At 41.8% G+C, this 21,242-nt stretch overlaps 1 protein-coding gene across 8 annotated transcripts in view; it reads right to left on the reverse strand.

Annotated features, from left to right (window-relative positions):
• Positions 1-21,242, reverse strand: part of pomt2 (protein-O-mannosyltransferase 2) — a 344,167-nt gene that overhangs the window by 42,786 nt on the left and 280,139 nt on the right. For 6 of the 8 annotated variants that reach the window (XR_009510880.1, XM_059962973.1, XM_059962952.1 and 3 more), the window contains 2 exons: positions 2,382-2,453; positions 1,534-1,593 (listed from right to left, as the gene is read on the reverse strand). The exons of the other annotated variants lie outside the window; for them this stretch is intronic. Coding sequence is in view for 5 of the 6 variants with exons in the window: in XM_059962973.1 (XP_059818956.1) it covers positions 1,534-1,593; positions 2,382-2,453 (132 nt within the window). In the remaining variant the exon portion in view is untranslated. The remainder of the gene's footprint in view (positions 1-1,533; positions 1,594-2,381; positions 2,454-21,242) is intronic. 8 annotated transcript variants of the gene reach the window in all.

Raw genomic sequence — 21,242 nt, forward strand, 5'->3', positions numbered from 1 at the left:
GGTAGCAGTGAAGATTGTGGAGGCATTAGTACTGATCTTTCAAAAATCATTAGACTCTGGTATGGTGCAAGAAAACTGGAAAATTGCAAATGTCACTCCACTCGTTAAGAAAGGAGGAAGGAAGCAGAAAGGAAATTATAGACCAGTTAGCCTGACCTCAGTGGTAGGGAAGTTGTTGGAGTAAACTGATGAGTATGAGGTTATAAAGTTACTGGCATGGTTAGAGCATTGGCTGACTGGTAGGAGGCAGCAAGTAGGAATAAAGGTATCCTTTACTGGTTGGCTGCCAGTGATGAGTGGTGTTCCACAGGAGTCGGTGTTGGGACCACATCTTTCTATGCTGTATATCAATGATTTAGATAATGGAATAGATGGCTTTGTTGCCAAGTTTGCAGATGATAAGAAAATTGGTGTAGGGGCAGATAGTGTTGAGGAAACAGATAGGCTACAGAGGATTTAGATGGATTAGGAGAATGGGCAAGAAAGTGGCAAATGAAATGCAATGTTGGTAAATCCATGGTCATGCAATTTGGCAGAAAAAATAAATTTGCAGAATATTTTCTAAATGTGAAGAAAATCCAAAAATCTGAGTTGAAAATTGATTTGGGAGTCCATGTGCAAAACACCCTAAAGGTCAACTTGCAGGTAGGGTCAGTGGTGAAGAAGGCAAATTAAATGTTAGTATTCATTTCAAGAGGTCTAGAGTACAAGAGCAGGGATGTGATGCTGAGGCTTTATAAAGCACTGGTGAGGCCTCACCTTAAGTATTGTGAACAGTTTTAAGCTCCTCATCTAAAAAAAGATGTGCTGGCATTGGAGAGGGTTCAGAGGAGGTCCACAAGGTTGATTCCAGGAATGAAATGGTTATCATATAAGGAACATTGGATAACTCTGGGCCTGTACTCAATGGAATTTAGTAGGATAAGGGGGATCTTGTTGAAACCTTTTGAATGTTGACAGGCTCAGACAGAATAGATATGAAAAGGACAATTCCATAGTGGGGGACTCTAAGACAAGAGAGCACAGACTCAGGACAGAGGGGCATCTATTTAAAATAGGGATGCAGAGAAATTTCATTAGCCAGAGGGTGGTAAATTTGTCCTGACGAAGGGTCTCAGCCTGAAACTTCGACGGTGCTTCTCCTTATAGATGCTGCCTGGCCTGCTGTGTTCCACCTGCATTTTGTGTGTGTTGTTTGAATTTCCAGAATCTGCAGATTTCCTCGTGTTTGCTTAATAGGTTCTTGATTGCCCATGGCATCAAAACTTAGTGAGTAGGTCAGGGAGTGGGGCTGAGGAGGGGAAATAAAAAAATATCAGCCATGAATGAATGGTGGATTAGACTTGATGGGCCAAATGGTCTAACTCTGCTCCTATGTCTTATGTCTAAATGAACATCAAACATGGTGAGTGAAGTTATCAGAAGAACCTATTGCCATTCAAATATCTCTGCACTGATTGTTTCACCATCAACATAACTTTTTCAGGATAATAAGCATCATAACTGAATTAGTGACCATTGTTATCAACTTACGGGGTTTCCTAATAAATAAACTCGATATTCAGTCTCATTTGTGCCAGAGAAACGAAGACCCTGTGCAAACAAGATACCATGGTGAAGTTCAGAAGACAGACAAACAAATGATAACAGTAATGTTCATTTTAGTTCATCGTGAAGGGCATTATGAACTGACCTGATCAAATCTTATTGCCCACTCTAAGCATCATCAGCCCATTGATCCACACCAATCATCAATCACCTATTTACACTAATTTTCCCAGAATCAAACAGTATGGGCAATATGACAGCGTTCGATTAACCTACAAACCTACACGTGTTTGAGATGTGGGTGGAAACTGGAGCGCGCATATGAAACCCATGCAGTCACAGGAAGAAAGTGAAAATCCCTCACATTGACAGCACCGGAGGTGAGGAGTGACCCCAAGTTGCTGGTACTGTGTCCCTATGGTCCAAAGTGGCTGTTTGGCCCAGTTGGTTAAAACACACATGATCCAAAAGCAAGCAGCTTGCATAGGTTCCATCATGGGCAGGAGCCTCCACAGCATCGAGGACATTTCAAAAGGTGATATCTCAAGAAAGTGACATGGTCAGGGTGGAGGTACAGGAATCTGAAGATCTATGCACAACAAATCAGATACAGGTTTTTCACTTCACTATCAGATTTCTGAACTGACCATGAGTATGACCTCATTATTCCTCTTGTGTACTATTTATTTTTGCAACATAGATCTTTATGTCTTTGTACTGTAGTGCTGAAAGAAAATAAATGTCACGTCATATGTCAGTTGTTCTGATTTCCATAACCCCTCCCCTAGGTTATTGTTATTGGGAACTTAGGGACAGCAACAAGGCATCTTTACCTGATAATTAATTGGCCAGTGCCAGGGTTTTGAATTGAGCTCATTGTCTTTGGGTTTTAGGCCACTGTTACCCTGCAGAGAAAAAAAAGCACAAATGGGGAATAAGAATAAAATGGAGCAAAAAATGTTTAAAGAACATATTTGTATCTGGTGTCATTCTGAACAGTTTTCAATCTGGTGATCTGTTCATGTCATATTTACATATACTGAGAAGATGAAATCTTGATGTATGGTTCTGAGGTCAAGCTGTTTATCATTTTTCTGAAGATCATGCTGTAACAGGTTTATATACTTTGGTAGGGTGCAACAGCGCTGGACAGGGTGCAGAGTACATTCCCCTGGATGTTGTCTGGATAGAGAGTTTCAACTGGATCAATGCTGTGTCCAGTGAAGGCAAGGATGCGATAAGCCTCCTTCATCACCCTGTCCACCACAGTCACCATTTTCAGGGAACATTGTACTAGTGAAATGAAGTTTCTGTGTGAAGAAGCCCCCACTAATGTTCCCTTTAAACTTTTCCCCTTCACCCTTAACCCATGTCCTCTGGTTTTTTTTCTCCCCTGGCCTCAGTGGAAAAAACCTGTGTGTATTCACTCTATCTATACTTATCTTAATTTTATATACCTCTATCAAATCTCCCCTCATTCTTCTACGCTCCAGGGAACAAAGTCTTAACCTATTCAATACTCAGTACTTTGATTTATAAAGGCCAAAGTACCAAAAGCTCTCTTTACTACCCTATCTACCTCTGACGCCACTTTTAGGGAATTTTGTATCTGTATTCCCAGATCCCTCTGTTCTACTGCACCCCTCAGTGTCCTACCATTTACCTTGTATGTTCTACCTTGGTTTGTCCTTCCAAAGTGCAATACCTCACACTTGTCTGTATTAAGCTCCATCTGCAATTTTTCAGCTCATTTTTCCAGCTGGTCCAAATCCCTCTGCAAGCTTTGAAAACGTTCCTCACTGTCCACTACACCTCCAATCTTTGTAGCATCAGCAAATTTGCTGATCCAAATTACCACATTATCATCCAGATTATTGATATAGATGACAAACAACAATGGACCCAGCACTGACTCCTGTGGCACACCACTAGTCACAGGTCTCCACTCAGAGAAGCAATCCTCCACTACCACTCTCTGGCTTCTCCCATTGAGCCAATGTCTAACCCAATTTACTACCTCACCATGTATACCTAGCAACTGAATCTTCCTGACTAATCTCCCATGTGGGACCTGGTCAAAGGCCTTACTTAAGTCCGTGTAGACAACATCCACTGCCTTCCCTTTATCCACTTTCCTGGTAACTTCCTCGAAAAACTCTAATAGATTTGTTAAACATGACCTACCATGCACAAAGTCATGCTGACTCTCCCTATTAAGTCCCTGTCTATCCAAATACTTGTAGATCATATCTCCTTGTACTCCTTCCAATAATTTACCTACTACCGACATCAAACTTACTGGCCTATAATTTCCCGGATTACTTTTAGTTCCTTTTTCAAACAACAGAACAACATGAGCTATCCTCAAGTCCTCCAGCACCTCACCCATAGATACCAACATTTTAAATATATCTGCCAGAGCCCCTGCAATTTCAACACTAGTCTCCTTCATGGTCCGAGGGAATACCTTGTCAGGTCCTGGGGATTTATCCACTCTCATTTGCCTCAAGATAGCAAGCATCTCCTCCTCTTCAATCTGTATAATTTCCATGACCTCACTACCTGTTTGCCTTATTTCCATTGGCTCAATGCCAGTTTCCTTTGTAAATACAGACACAAAAAAACCATTTAAGATTTTCCCCATTTCTTTTGGTTCCATGCATAGCCAACCACTCTGATAATCAAGAAGACCAATGTTATCCCTTACTATCCTTTTGTTCTTAATATACCTGAAAAAGCTCTTAGGATTATCCTTCACCTTGACTGCCAAAGCAACCTCATGTCTCCTTTTAGCCCTCTTGATTTCTTTCTTAAGTACTCTTTTGCACTTTTTATACTCCTCAAGCACCTTACTTGCTCCATTTCCTATACATGTCATACATCTCTCTCTTCTTCTTTATCAGAGTTCCAATATCCATTGAGAACCAAGGTTCCTTTTCTTCAAAAGCAAACACGAGGAAATCTGCAGATGCTGGAAATTCAAACAACACACACAAGGTGCTGGTGGAACACAGCAAGCCAGGCAGCATCTATAAGGAGAAGCACTGTTGATGTTTCGGGCTGAGACCCTTCGTCAGGACTAACTGAAAGGAAAGATAGTAAGAGATTTTAAAGTAGTGGGGGGAAGGGGAAATGCGAAATGATAGGAGAAGACTGGAGGGGGTGGGATGAAGCTAAGAGCTGGAAAGGTGATTGGCGAAAGTGATACAGAGCTGGAAAAAGGAAAGGATCATGGGACGGGAGGCCTCAGGAGAAAGAAAGGGGGAGGGTGGGGAAGCACCAGAGGGAGATGGAGAACAGGCAGTGTGATGGGCAGAGAGAGAGAAAAAAAACAAATATGTCAGGGATGGGGTGAGAAGGGGAGGAGGGGCATTAATGGAAGTTAGAGAAGTCAATGTTCATGCCATCAGGTTGGATTTATTTTGACAGTAGAGGAGGCCATGGATAGACATATCAGAATGGGAATGGGACGTGGAATTAAAATGTGTGGCCACTGGGAGATCCTGCTTTCTCTGATGGACCGAGCGTAGGTGTTCAGCAAAACAGTCTCCCAGTCTGCGTCGGGTCTCACCAATATATAAAAGGACACACTGGGAGCACCAGACGCAGTATACCACACCAGCCGACTCAAAAGTGAAGTGTCGCCTCACCTGGAAGGACTGTCTGGGGCCTTGAATAGTGGTGAGGGAGAAGGTGTAAGGGCAGGTGTAGCACTTGTTCTGCTTACAAGGATAAGTGCCAGGAAGGAGATCGGTGGGAAGGGATGGGGGGATGAGTGGACAAGGGAGTCACGTAGGGGGCGATCCCTGCTGAAAGCAGAAAGGGGGGGGAGGGAAAGATGTGCTTGATAGTGGGATCCTGTTGGAGGTGGCAGAAGTTACGGAGAATTATACGTTGGACCTGGAGGCTGGTGGGGTGGTAGGTGAGGACAAGGGGGACCCTATCCTGAGTGGGGTGGCGGGCAGATGGGGTGAGTGCAGATGTGCAGGAAATGGGAAAGATGTGTTTGAGAGCACAGTTGATGGTGGAAGAAGGGAAGCCCCTTTGTTTAAAAAAAGAAGACATCTCCTTCGTCCTGGAATGAAAAGCCTCATCCTGAGAGCAGATGCGGCGGAGATGGAGGAGTTGTGAGAAGGGGATAGCATTTTTGCAAGAGACAGGGTGGGAAGAGAAATAGTCCAGGTAGCTGTGAGAGTCTGCAGGCTTATAGTAGATATAATAGATAAGCCGTCTCCAGAGATGGAGACAGAAAGATCAAGAAAGGGGTGGGAGGTGTCGGATATGGACCAGGTAAATTTGAGGGCAGGGTGGAAGTTGGAGGCAAAGTTAATGAAGTCAACGAGCTCAGCATGCATACAGGAGGTAGCGCCAATGCAGTCATCGATGTAGCGAAGGAAAAGAGGGGAACGTTCCTAATGCTAGACAATGGCGATTTGACTCTACCTTATTGCAAGATCCGGACTTTATTAAATTTATGAATGAACAGATTGACTTTTTCTTTTCAACCAACTCCACGGAAGATATTTCTTATATATCACTCTGGGACACTTTTAAAGCATATATACGTGGACAGATTATCTATTACTCTGTTGGTCTGAGAAAACGCATAAAGAAGGAAGCTCTTTTATTGGTTGATAAAATCAAAGAGATTGACAGGAAATATTTGATTACTCCTAGTAAGGAGCTTTACAAGCAAAGGGTTGAACTTCAAACAGAATATAGTTTATTACTTACATCTTCGATTGAAAATCAACTGATGAAGTCCAGATCTGATTTTTATATACATAGTGATAAATCGGGTAAACTGCTAGCTAGTCAATTGAAGAACGCTTTGGTTAAACGTCAAATTACTAAGATCCGTCAGCAAAATGGGGATTTGACAGTTAACCATGATGAGATAAATAAATCATTTCAAGATTTTTATACTTCCCTGTATCATTCTGAATTTCCTCAGGATTGTGGTACCATGTGTGATTTTCTTGGGGAATTGAATTTCCCAAAATTATCACCAGATGATCTTTCATTATTGAAAACTCCTATGACTGATGCAGAAATCAAAGAAGTTATTTCCGCCATGAATTCAAGGAAAGCACCTGGTCCGGATGGGTATACAGCAGAATTTTTAAAATGTTTTTCCACTATTCTCTCTCCTTGGTTATACAAGGTTTTTGAAGAAGCAATTAGATTGGGCAATTTGCCACAATCTTTTTATAGAGCTTCCATTTCTTTAATATTGAAGAAAGATAAAGACCCTACTGATTGCGCATCCTATAGACCAATATCCTTACTGAATGTGGATTCCAAGATTTTATCCAAGTTACTTGCATCCAGGTTGGAGAAGGTATTACCCCAAATTATTTCGGAAGATCAAACCAGTTTTATTAAAAATCGTTATTCTTTTTTTAATGTTAGGAGGTTATTGAATATTGTGTATACTCCTTCACATAATATTTCAGAATGTGTTATTTCATTAGATGCGGAGAAAGCATTTGACAGAGTTGAATGGCCATACTTATTTAACGTGTTGGAGAAGATTAATTTTAGTCTGACATCTATTTCCTGGATTAAACTGATTTATCATACTCCAGTAGCCTCGGTGTTTACTAATAATCAAAGATCTCCCTTTCTTCGTTTATTTTGGGGCACTAGACAAGGCTGTCCTCTTAGCCCACTATTATTTGATATTGCTTTAGAACCCTTGGCAATTGCTATCAGAGAATCACAGGATATTCTTGGTATTAATCGTGGGACAGATACTCATAAGTTATCTTTGTATGCAGATGATTTATTATTATTTATTTCTAATCCTGAGAAATCTATTCCTGTAATTTTATCATTGTTGGCTCAATTTAGTGACTTTTCTCGGTATAAATTAAATCTGAATAAGAGTGGATTGTTTCCTTTAAATAGACAGGTCCCAACCTATGGAAACTTACCTTTTAAATTAGTTAATGACTCTTTTATTTACTTAGGGTTCAAAATTACAAAAAACCATAAAGACTTACTTAAGGTTAATTTTGTACCCTTAATTGATCAGATTAAATGCTTGTTTACTAAGTGGTCACCATTATCTTTATCTCTGATAGGTAGGATTAATGCTATCAAGATGGTTATTTTACCTAAGTTTTTATATATTTTTCAAGCGGTACCAATTTTTATTCCGAAATCTTTTTTCAAAAATTTCCTCGTATATATGGCAGAATAAAAATCCCAGGTTAGGTAAAATATACTTACAGAAGGCAAAGAAGGAAGGTGGACTAGCATTGCCTAATTTCAGATTTTATTATTGGGCAGTTAATATTAGATATTTGATATGTTGGTTGAAGGATTGGGATGGATCTTTTAGCCCTCATTGGGTGAGCCTGGAAATTAAATCGGTACCAGGTTTTGCACCGGGTTCTATTTTGGGAACTTCTCTCCCTTTTGCTCTTTCTAAATTGCCGAAACAAATTGACAACCCGATAGTTAAACATACTTTATGTATATGGTTTCAATTTCCGAAATTTTTTGGGTTGACTCAGTTTGTTTTAAATATTCCTATTGTATCCAATTGTTTTTTCTACCCTTCAATTATAGACCAAGCTTATTCGGCTTGGAAGACCTAAGGGATTACTACGATTTTCTGATTTATTTTTGGATAATTGTTTTATGTCTTTTGAGCAATTATCTAACAAATATAATTTGCCTAGATTTCATTTTTTTAGATAATTACAGATTAGGAATTTTTTAAATACTGTACTTCCTACTTTTCCAAATTTTGTGTCTTCAGGTATTTTGGAGAGTTTGTTTGAATTAAACCCCTTTCAAAAAGGGCTTATATCAAAACTTTATAATATAATTATGAAGATACATTCAGAGCCCCTTTATAAGACAAAAAATGATTGGGAAAGAGAGCTTAACCTTATTATTCCTATTGAGAATTGGGATAGAATTCTTCAATTAGTTAATAATGTGCCAAACATTCATTAATACAGTTTAAGGTCATACATAGGTACCATATGTCCAAGGATAAATTGGCTCATTTTTATTCCTATATAAATCCTATCTGTGATAGATGTCAATCTGAAATAGCGTCTTTAACTCATATGTTTTGGTCGAGTCTGCTTTTGAAAAAATACTGGAAAGATATTTTTGATATTATTTCTGCGGTATTGAACATTGATTTACAACCCCATCCTATTACTGCAATTTTTGGTTTACCAATGATGGACTCACTTCATTTATCTTCTTCCGCCTGTCGAATGATTGCGTTTCTTACACTAATGGCTAGAAGATCTATTTTGTTGAACTGGAAGGAAATTAATCCTCCTACTGCATTTCATTGGTTTTCTCAAACTATGTTATGTTTAAATTTAGAAAAAATTAGAAGTGGTGTATTTGATACCTATTAAATTTGAAAAGATATGGAGACCATTTATTCAATATTTTCATATGATGTAATATGACCCTGTTTCAAGCCTATTTGATTTTCCAGTTTTGATTTTATATATGTTGAGAGGATCGGAGTTGACGACACTAATGATTCTGTTTTTTTGTGAGACATTATAAACAGCCTTTTTTTTTCTTTTTTCAGTTCTTCTTTTTTTCTTTTTTTTCTCCTTATTGGCTATTAGATTAGTTTTTTTTGCATATTTTTTCTTTTTCTTTTTTCTGTTTTTTTTAATTATTTATTATGATATACCTAGATTTGCCTTGTTTATTTATATATTGTATCGTTCATGATTTGGGAATACTCATTTATACTGTAATCATTGCTTATGTATTCTTTCATGTGCAGTTGAAATGTGTATGTTTGTAATCCTATTATCTATGTATCAATTGTATTTTGTTGATATTAATAACAATAATAAAAAGATTGAAAAAGAAAGAAAGAAAAGGGGGGGATGGATACCTGTATAGACTTGGAACATGGACTGTTCCACAAAGCCAACAAAAAGGCAGGCATAAATGGGAACCATGTGCGTGCCCATGGCTACACCCTTGGTTTGGAGGAAATGGGAGGAGCCAAAGGAGAAAAGTATTGAGAGGAAAAACTAATTCCACTAGACGGAGGAGAGTGGTGGTAGAGGGGAATTGGTTAGGTCTGGAATCCAAAAAGAAGCAAAGAGCTTTGAGACCATCCAGGTGGGGGATGGAGGTATACAGGGACTGGACGTCCATGGTGAAAATAAGATGGTGGGGGCCAGGGAACTTAAAATCATTGAAAAAATTCAAAGTGCGAGAAGTGTCATGAACATAGGTAGGAAGAGATTGAACAAGGGGGATAAGACAGTGTCAAGGTATGCAGAAATGAGTTCGGTGGGGCAGGAGCAAGCTGAGACAATAGGTCTACCTGGACAGGCAGGTTTGTGGATCTTGGGTAGGAGGTAGAAATGGGAAGTGCGGTGTGTGGGAACTATGAGGTTGGTGGCAGTGCATGGGAGATCCCCAGAGCTGATAAGGTTGGTGATGGTATAGGAGACAGTGGCCTGGTGCTCCTTAGTGGGGTCATGATCAAGGGGTAAATAAGAGGAGGTATCAGAGAGTTGTCGCTGTGCCTCGGCCAGGTAGAGGTCAGGTAGAGGTAGAGGTTTTTCTCTCTCTCTACCCATCACACTGCCTGTTCTCCATCTCCCTCTGGTGCTTCCCCCCTCCCCCTTTCTTTCTCCCGAGGCCTCCCATCCCATGATCCTTTCCCTTCTCCAGCTCTGTATCACTTTCGCCAATCACTTTTCCAGCTCTTAGCTTCATCCCACCCCCTCCGGTCTTCTCCTATCATTTTGCATTTCCCCCTCCCCCCACTACTTTCAAATCTCTTACTATCTTTCCTTTCAGATAGTCCTGACGAAGGGTCTCGGCCCGAAACGTCGACAGTGCTTCTCCTTATAGATGCTGCCTAGCTTGCTGTGTTCCACCAGCACTTTATGTGTGTTGTTCCTTATTCTTACTCACTTTGCGATTAATCCTGACAGGAACATACAAACTCTGCACTCTCAAAATTTCTCCTCTGAAGGCCTCCCACTTGCCAATCACATCCTTGTCAGAGAACAAATCCACATTTTTTAGATCCTTTCTGATTTCTTCAAATTTAGCCTTTTTCTAGTTTAGAACCTCAACCCGAGGACCAGATATATCTTTATCCATGATCAAGTTGAAACTAATGGTGCTGTGATCACTGGAACCAAAGAGTTACCCTACCTCCACTTCCATCACCTGTCCTAACTCATTTCCTTTTAGGAGATCTAATATTGCATCCTCTCTATTTGATATCTGTACATATTGATTTAGAAAACTTTCCTGAACACATTTTCCAAACTCTAACCTGTCTAGACCTTTAACAGTATGGGAGTCCCAATCGATATAATGAAAATTAAAATCCCCTACTATCACTTTATGCTTCCTACAGTTGTCTGCTATCTCTCGGCAGATTTGGTCCTCCAATTCTTGCTGACAATTGGGTGGTCTATAATACAACCCCATTAATGTGGTCATACTTTTCCTGTTTCTCAGCTCCACCCCCACGGCCTCGGTAGACAAGCCCTCTAATCTGTCCTGCCTTAGCACTGCTGTAACATTTTCCCTAACTAGCAATGCCACCTTCATTCTTCTGCCTCTATCACGTCTGAAACATCAGAACCCTGGAACATTAAGCTGCCAGTCCTGCCCCTCCTGTAGCCAAGTTTCACTAATGGCTATAATGTGATAATTCCATGTGTCAATCCACACCCTCAGCTCGTCAGCCTTCTCCACAATACCCTGATGACCATATATGCGAGAAGTGCAGCCAACTACAGCTCCTGACTGACAAGGTCAAGGAACAAGGTCAAGGTCAAGGTATTCACAATCATCAGGGAGGCTTCTCCCTCCTGCCATCTGGCAAAAGGTACTGAAGCATTCGGGCTCTCACGACCAGACTGTGCAACAGTTTCTTCCCCCAAGCCATCAGACCCCTTGATACCTAGAGTCTAGTCTGACATCTACATCATTTATCATTATATTGAAATTTGTCCTCTACTGTGCCTATTGTCTTGTTTATTATTTATTTATTTATTAATTATTGTACTGTTTTGTGCATTTCATGAAGTCCTATGTAGGTCTGTAGTCTAGTGTAGCTTTGAGTTGTCTCACATAGTCTAGTGTGGTTTTGTGTTGTTTCATGTAGAACATAGAACATAGAATAGTACAGCACATTACAGGCCTTTCGGCCCACAATGTTGTGCCAACCCTCAAACCCTGCACCCTATATAACCCCCCCACCTTAAATTCCTCCATATACCTGTCTAGTAGTCTCTTAAATTTCATTAGTGTATCTGCCTCCACCACTGACTCAGGCAGTGCATTCCATGAACCAACCACTCTCTGAGTGAAAAACCTTCCTCTAATATCCCCCTTGAACTTCCCTCCCCTTACCTTAAAGCCATGTCCTCTTGTATTGAGCAGTGGTGCCCTGGGGAAGAGGCGCTGGCTGTCCACTCTGTCTATTCCTCTTAATATCTTGTACACCTCTATCATGTCTCCGCTCATCCTCCTTCTCTCCAAAGAGTAAAGCCCTTGCTCCCTTAATCTCTGATCATAATCCATATTCTCTAAACCAGGCAGCATCCTGGTAAATCTCCTCTGTACCCTTTCCAATGCTTCCACATCCTTCCTATAGTGAGGCGACCAGAACTGGACACAGTACTCCAAGTGTGGCCTAACTAGAGTTTTATAGTGCTGCATCATTACATCGTGTCTCTTAAACTCTAGCCCTTGACTTATGAAAGCTAACACCCCATAAGCTTTCTTAACTACCCTATCTACCTGTGAGGCAACTTTCAGGAATCTGTGGACATGTACCCCCAGTTCTCTCTGCTCCTCGACACTACCAAGTATTCTGCCATTTACTTTGTACTCTGCCTTGGAGTTTGTCTTTCCAAAGTGTACCACCTCATACTTCTCCGGGCTGAACTCCATCTTCCACTTCTCAGCCCACTTCTGCATCCTATCAATGTCTCTCTGCAATCTTCGACAATCCTCGACACTATCTACAACAGCACCAACCTTTGTGTTGTCTGCAAACTTGCCAACCCACCCTTCTACCCCCACATCCAGGTCGTTAATAAAAATCACAAAAAGTAGAGGTCCCAGAACAGAACCTTGTGGGACACCACTAGTCACAACCCTCCAAACTGAATGTACTCCTCCACCATGACCCTCTGCCTTCTGCAGGCAAGCCAATTCTGAATCCACCTGGCCAAACTTCCCTGGATCCCATGTTTTCTGACTTTCTGAATAAGCCTACCATGTAGAACCTTGTCAAATGCCTTACTAAAACCCATGTAGATCACATCCACTGCACTACCCTCATCTATATGCCTGGTCACCTCCTCAAAGAACTCTATCAGGCTTGTTAGGCACGATCTGCCCTTCACAAAGCCATGCTGACTGTTCCTGATCAGACCATGATTCTCTAAATGCCCTTAGATCCTATCTCTAAGAATCTTTTCCAACAGCTTTTCCACCACAGACGTAAGGCTCACTGGTGTGTAATTACCTGTACTATCCCTACTACCTTTTTTTGAACAAGGGGACAAAATTCGCCTCCCTCCAATCCTCCGGTACCATTCCTGTGGACAACGAGGATATAAAGATCCTAGCCAGAGGCTCAGCAATCTCTTCCCTTGCCTCGTGGAGCAGCCTGGGGAATATTCCATCAGGCTCCAGGGACTTATCCGTCCTAATGTATTTTAACAACTCCAACACCTCCTCTCCCTTAATATCAACATGCTCCAGAACATCAACCTCACTCATATTGTCCTCACTGTCAACAAGTTCCCTCTCAGTGGTGAATACTGAAGAGAAGTATTCATTGAGGACCTCGCTCACTTCCACAGCCTCCAGGCACATCTTCCCACTTTTATCTCTAATCGGTCCTACCTTCACTCCTGTCATCCTTATGTACTTCACATAATTGAAGAATGCCTTGGGGTTTTCCTTTACCCTACTCACTAAGGCCTTCTCATGCCCCCTTCTTGATCTTCTCAGCCCCTTCTTAAGCTCCTTTCTTTCTACCCTATATTCCTCAATAGACCCATCTGATCCTTACTTCCTAAACCTCCTGTATGCTGCCTTCTTCCACCTGACTAGATTTTCCACTTCACTTGTCACCCATGGTTCCTTCACCCTACCATTCTTTATCTTCCTCACCGGGTCAAATTTATCTCTAACATCCTGCAAGAGATCCTTAAACATCGACCACATGTCCATAGTACATTTCCCTGAAAAAACATCATCCCAGTTCACACCCGCAAGTTCTAGCCTTATAGCCTCATAATTTGCCCTTCCCCAATTAAAAATTTTCCTGTCCTTTCTGATTCTATCCTTTTCCATGATAATGCTAAAGGCCAGGGAGCGGTGATCACTGTCCCCCAGATGCTCACCCACTGACAGATCTGTGACCTGACCCGGTCTGTTACCTAATACTAGATCTAGTATGGCATTCCCCCTAGTTGGCCTGTCAACATACTATGACAGGAATCCATCCTGGACACACTTAACAAACTCTGCCCCATCTAACCCCTTGGAACTAATCAAGTGCCAATCAATATTAGGGAAGTTAAAGTCACCCATGATAACAACCCTGTTATATTTGCACCTTTCTAAATTTGCCTCCCAATCTGCTCCTTAGCATCTCTGAGGCTACCAGGGAGCCTATAGAATACCCCCAGTAGAGTAACTGCTCCCTTCCTGTTCCTGACTTCCACCCATACTGACTCAAAAGAGGATCCTGCTACATTACCCACCCTTTCTGCAGCTGTAATAGTATCCCTGACCAGTAATGCCACCCCTCCTCCCCTTCCCCCCCCCCATCCCTTTTAAAGCATTGAAATCCAGGAATATTGAGAATCCATTCCTGCCCTGGTGCCAGCCAAGTCTCCGTAATGGCCACTACATCATAATTCCATGTATGTATCCAGGCTCTCAGTTCATAACCTTTGTTGCTGATGCTTCTTGAAATGAACATTGTTTCATTTTTTACTGTGTACTGTACCAGCAGTTTATGGTCAAAATGACAATAAAAAGTGACTTGACTTGACATCATAGATGAAACTTGTACTGAGATGGAAGCTTCAGACAGTAGATGGATGATGACTCCCAGGAGAAATAATGGGAGTAAGCATTCAGTGCAGGGTACCTCTGTGGCCATTACCCTTCTCCCCCCAGCAACAGGTATACCCCTTTGAATAGTGCTGGGGGATGACCTATCAGGGCATAGCAGCAGTACAAGCCAGGCCAGTGGCTCTGAGGCTCAGCACGGAAGGCTAAAGTCAGGTAGTGAAAGGAGACTCAATAATTAGGTCAATGGACAGCGCATTCTGTGGCCGTGAAAGAGAAGCCAGGATGGTGTATTGACTAGCAGGAGACAGGTCAAATGCCTTCCTAAAGTAAACAACATCCACTACCATGCCTTCATCCACTTTCCTGGCAACTTCCTCAAAAAATTCTACAATATTGCTTAGACATGACTTAACATGCGTGAACCATGCTAACTATTTTTAATCAGCCAATGTCCGTTGGTTGGGGTGTTGTGGATCGTCTGGAGAGCTGTCAGAGGTTACAGCAGGACATCAATAAAATGCAGAACTGGGTTGAGAAGTGGCAGATGGACTTCAACCCAGATTAAATGTGAAGTGGATCATTTTGGTAGGCCAATTTGAAGACAGAATATAATATAAATGGTAAGACTCTAGGCGGTGTGGAGGATATTGAGAGATCTTGGGGTCCGTGTCAATAGAACTCTCAAAGCTGCTGCGCAGGTTGACAATGTTGTTAAGAAGGTGTGTTAGCATTCATCAACCGTGGGATTGAGTTCAAGAGCCATGAGGTAATGTTACAAATATAGAAGACTTTGGTCAGACCCCATTTGGAGTACTGTGTTCAGTTGGTCATCTCCCTACAGGAAGCATTTGGATACTATGTAGAGAGTGCAGAGGAGATTTACAAGGATGTTGCCTGGATTGGAGGGCGTGCCTTATGAGAATAGGTTGAGTGTACTTGGCCTTTACTCCTTGGAGCGAGGGAGGATGACAGGTGACCTTATAGAGGTATAAAAGATGATGATGGGCATTGATCGTGGGATGGCTTTTTCCCAGGGCTGAAATGGCTAACACGAGGAGCATAGTTTTAAAATGCTTGGAAATAAGTACCGAAGGGATGTCAGGGGTAAGTTTTTCCACACAGTGGAATGTGGATGTGTGGATTGTACTGCCAACGGCAGTAGTGGAAGCAGATACAAAAAGGCAGGGGTGTCAAACTCATTTTAGGTCACGGATCGGATTGAGAAAAATGCGACTTCATGCGGGCTGGATCAGTTGTGCACACGCGCGTGCTCCCACAGCTTTCATTGCCTTCATTTTTTCAACCTGCTCTCATGTGTCTCAGTCTCTGCTATATCTAAAATTGTTTCACTTTACAAATTTCGTTTTTTATGAAGCAGATTGCCTAGCAAGCATTCTTTTTATGATTGGTATTAACTTACAGACGTAGATTACAAGAAAGTAGGCAACGAGAAAGAAACGATGCTATTTTGGCTAAGATTGTTTTGGGAGCCATACCTTTTCCATTAATAAACCATTTGAAATCAAGCATTAGCAAACACAAATGTAGACCTAACTGTTACACAGAAACGCCATTTCACAAAGCAACTTTTTATCCCGGAGCTCTGTTGTGTCTTTCCCTTTGCTTTCCATGAACTGACAGATCTCCTCACGCAACTCGAAACATCTTTTCAGCACTTTTCCTTGGCTTAACCATCGCACCTCTGTGTGATAGGGCAAATCATTATATTCTGAACCCAACTCCTCCAGAAACGACTTGAACTCGCGGTGATTTAAACCTTTGGCTCTTATGAAGTTAACTGCTCGTGTTATGATGCTCGTTATATGTTCCATTTTCAAGGCTTTGCCACACAACGATTCCTGGTGTATGATGCAGTGATAAGCTGTCAGCTCACCTACGCCGTTTTCCTCCCGCATCTTCTCCCGGATCCTGCCCACCAATCCACTCTTTTGACCGCACATCGTGGGCTTCTGTTTCTTGTCCAGATGCTTGTATTCGTCATGGTGTTTTGTTTCATAGTGTCGTCTTACGTTATATTCTTTAATTACAGCCACACCGTCTCCGCACACAAGACAAACAGGTTTGCCCTTTATATCTGCGAATATATACTCTGCCTCCCACCTGCCTTGAAAACCCCTGTTTTCAAAGTCCACCTTTCCTTCAGCCATTTTTGGGGTGAGGGATAGCTGAAAGTTGACCACACATGACTAGCGCTATAAGGATGCTGATGAGAGATTAAGGCAAGCGCGAGCAATGCACTGGCAGTGCATTGTGGGATTTGTAGTATTAGTGGTGCATGCAATATACCGGCGGGCCAGCTCTAATAGAAAAAAAATTTATTCATTAATGATATTCAGGAAATAAACCAGGGAAACCGAATAAACACTAAAAACCCTGAAAACCTGGTACCTGAATAAACTCAGCATTAGCCATATCATACGTCATAGGCGCTTCGATTACTGGGGCCAGCTTTAATAGCAATTAGATATTATCTCGCGGGCCAAAGATAATTCCACCGCGGGCCGGATTTGGCCCGCGGGCCTTGAGTTTGACATATATGCAATAAGGTCTTTTAACAGCTTCTTAGATAGGTATATAGAGCTTAGAAAAATAGAGGGCTATGCGTTAGGGAAATTCTAGGTATTTTCTAGAGTAGATTACATGGTTGGCACAACACTGTGGGCCGAAGGGCCTGTAATGTGCTGTAAATGTCTGTGTTCTACGTTCCATTCAAATACTTAAATATCAGGTCAATTTGAATACACTCCAATAACTTTTCCACAACTGATGTCAGACTCACCAGCCCATAATTTTCTGGTTTATATTTAGAGCCTTCTATAAACAGCAGAACAACATTGGTCATATTCTAGAACCGCTCCTGCCACCAAGGATGATTTAACTATCTCTGCAAGGGACCAATTTTGTACCCTGCAAATCTTTAGCTCTTAACATATCTGTAGAATCTCCTAGGATTCTCCTTCACCTTGTCTGCTGGAGCAGCTTCATGCCTTCTTTTAGATTTCTTAGTCTTCCCTTCCATTTCTAATACTCCAAAAGCACATCATTTGTTCCTACCTGCCTATACCTTCTACGTACCTCCTTTTTTCTCTGAACCAGAGCCTCAATATCTCTTGTAAACCAAGGTCCCCTACACTTGTAAAAACATAGAAATATAGAAAACCTACAGCACAATACAGGTCTGTCGGCCCACAAAGCTGTGCCGAACATGTCCTTAACTGAGAAATTACCTAGCGTTACTCACAACCCTCTATTTTTCTGAGCTCCATATACCTGTCCAGGAGCCTCTTAAAAGACCCTATTGTATCCACTACCACCACCATCACCAGCAGCCCATTCCACGCACTCACCATTCTCTGCGTAAAAAACTTACTTCTGACATCTCCTTTGTACCTACTTCCAAGGACCTTAAAACTGTGCTCTCTCGTGATAGCCATTTCAGTCCTGGGATAAAGCCTCTGACTATCCACACTATCAATGCCTCTCATCATCTTATAGAACATGGAACAATACAGCACAATACAGACCATTCGGCCCACAATGATGTGCCAACTCTTAAACCCTGCCTCCCATATAACCCCCCCATCTTAAATTCCTCCATATACCTGTCTAGTAGTCTCTTAGATTTCGCTAGAGCATCTGCCTCCACCACTGACTCAGGCAGTGCATTCCACGCACCAACCACTCTCTGAGTAAAAAACTTCCCCTAACATCCCCCTTGAACTTTCCTCCCCTCATCTTAAAGCCATGTCCTCTTGTATTGAGCAGTGGTGCCCTGGGGAAGAGGCACTGGCTGTCCACTCTATCTATTCCTCTTATACATCTCAATCAGGACACCTGTCATCCTCCATCGCTCCAAGGAAAAAAGGCTGAGTTCACTCAACCTATTCTTAGGGTTTCCACATCCTTCCTATAGTGAGGCAACCAGAAATGAGCACAAAACTCCAAGTGGGGTCTGACCAGGGTCCTATATGGCTGCAACATTAAACTCAATCCCACAATTGATGTAGGTCAATACACCATATGCCTTCCTAACCAGAGAGTCAACCTGCGCAGCAGTTTTGAGTGTCCTATGGACTCGGACCCAAGATCCCTCCCATCCTCCAGACTGCCAAAAGTCTTACCATTGTTATCTTTAACTTTTATTCTGACAGGCGCATACAAGCTTTGTACTCTCAAAATTTCACTTTTGAAGGCCTCCCACTTTCCAACTACACCTTTGCCAAAAAACAGCCTGTCCCAATCCACACTTGCCAGATCATTTCTGATATCATTACAATTGGTCCTTCTCTAATTTAGAATTTCAATCCGCAGACCAGAGCTACGTTTTTGCACATTTACTTTGAAACTTGTGGCACTGTGGTCACTAGATGCAATGTTCCCCTGCACAAACTTCTGTCATCTGCCCTGTCTCACTTCCTAACTACAGACTGAGGATCAATTGGGACTTCAACCAATTGATAAAGGAAACTTTCCATTTAACCATATAACAATTACAGCATGGAATCAGGCCATCTCGGCCCTTCTAGTCCGTGCCGAACACACTCTCACCTAGTCCCACCTACCTGCACTCAGCCCATAAATCTCCATTTCTTTCCTGTCCATATACCTATCCAATTTCTTTTTTAAATGACAAAACCGAACCTGCCTCTACCACTTCTACTGGAAGCTCATTCCACATAGCTACCACTCTCTGAGTAAAGAAGTTCCCCCTCATGTTACCCCTAAACTTTTGCCCCCTAACTCTCAACTCATGCCTTCTTGTTTGAATCTCCCCTACTCTCAATGGAAAAAGCCTATCCATGTCAACTCTATCTATCCCCCTCATAATTTTAAATACCACTATCAAGTCCCCCCTCAACCTTCTACATTCCAAAGAATAAAGACCTGACTTGTTCAACCTTTCTCTGTAACCTAGGTGCTGGAACCCAGGTAACATTCTAGTAAATCTAAACACATTTGACAAATGCTATCCCATCTAGTCTTTTTACTGTATACGATTCCAAGTCAATATCTGGAAAGTTAAAATCATCTAATATAAAAGTCATCTGGACCAGATGGACTACATCCCAGAGTCCTGAAGGAGGTTGCCGAAAAATTAATGGATGCATTGGTCATGATCTTTCAAGAATCATTGGCATGCTCCCAGAGGACTGGAAAATTGTAAATGTCATTCTACTCTTTAAGAAGGGAGAAAGGCAAAAGAAAGGAAATTATAGGCCAGTTACCCTAACCGCAAGTGGTTGGGAAAGTGTTGGAGTCTATTATTAAGGATAAGGTTTTGGGGTACTTGGAGACTAATGATAAAATAAGTCAAAGTCAGCATGGTTTCTGTAAAGGGTAATTTCACCTGACCAATCTGTTAAAGAGTTTTTTGAGGAAGTAACCAGCAGGGTGGACAAAGGAGAGGGAGTGGATGCCATTTACTTTGACTTTCAGAAGGCAATTGATAAGGTGATGCATATGAGGCTGCTTAACAAAATAAAATCCTATGGCATTACAGGAAGGATACTGGCATGGATAGAGAAATGGCTGTCAAACAGGAGGCAGAGAGTGGGAACAAAGTGGCCCTTTTCTAATTGGCAGCCAGTGACCAGTGGTGTTTCTTAGAGGTCAGTATTGGCACCACTACTTTTCACATTGTCACTGATTGAAAGAACACAGAACATAGAATAGTACACCACAATAGTACACCTTTAAACCCTGCCTCCCATATATCCCCCCACCTTAAATTCCTCAACATACCTGTCTAGTAGTCTCTTTAAATTTCACTAGTGTATCTACCTCCACCACTGACTCAGGCAGTGCATTCCACACACCAACCACTCTCTGAATAAAAACCTTCCCCTAACATTCCCACTGAACTTGCCACTCCTTACCTTAAAGCCATGTACTCTTGTATTGAGCTGTGGTGCCCTGGGGAAGAGGCGCTGGCTGTCCACTCTGTCTATTCCTCTTAATATCTTGTACACCTCTATCATGTCTCTTCTCATCATCCTTCTCTCCAAAGAGTAAAGCCATAGCTCCCTTAATCTCTGATCATAATCCATACTCCCGAAACCAGGCAGCATTCTGGTAAATCCCCTCTGTACTCTTTCCATAATGGAATTGATGACTTGGTGGCAAAGTTTGCAGATGATATGAAGATAGGTGGAGGGGTAGGTAGTGCTGAGGGAGCAATATGATTGCAACAGGACTTAAAATAAATTGGAAGAATGGGCAAAAAAGTGTTGGGTAATTATGATAATGCATTTTGGAAAAAGGAACAATAGTGCAGACCATTATCGAAACATCAGAAGTGCAGAGGGACTTAGGAGTCCTCATATAAGACTCCCAGAAAATTCATTTACAGATTGAGTCTGTGGTAGAAAAGGCAAATGCAATGATGGCAATTATTTAAAGAGGAATCGAATATAAAAATAAGGAGATAATGCCGAGGCATAAGACACTCGTTAGGTTGCTCTTGGAGTATTGTCAACAGTTTTGGGCCACATATCTCAGAAAGGATATGTTGTCTTTGGAGAGAGTCCAGAGGAGGTTCACAAGGATGATTCTGGGTTTGAAGAAACGTTTGGCAGCTTTCACTGGAATACGGGGGA

Source organism: Hypanus sabinus, chromosome 2 (genome assembly GCF_030144855.1).
Source record: "Hypanus sabinus isolate sHypSab1 chromosome 2, sHypSab1.hap1, whole genome shotgun sequence".
In the NCBI taxonomy this organism is placed as follows: domain Eukaryota; kingdom Metazoa; phylum Chordata; class Chondrichthyes; order Myliobatiformes; family Dasyatidae; genus Hypanus; species Hypanus sabinus.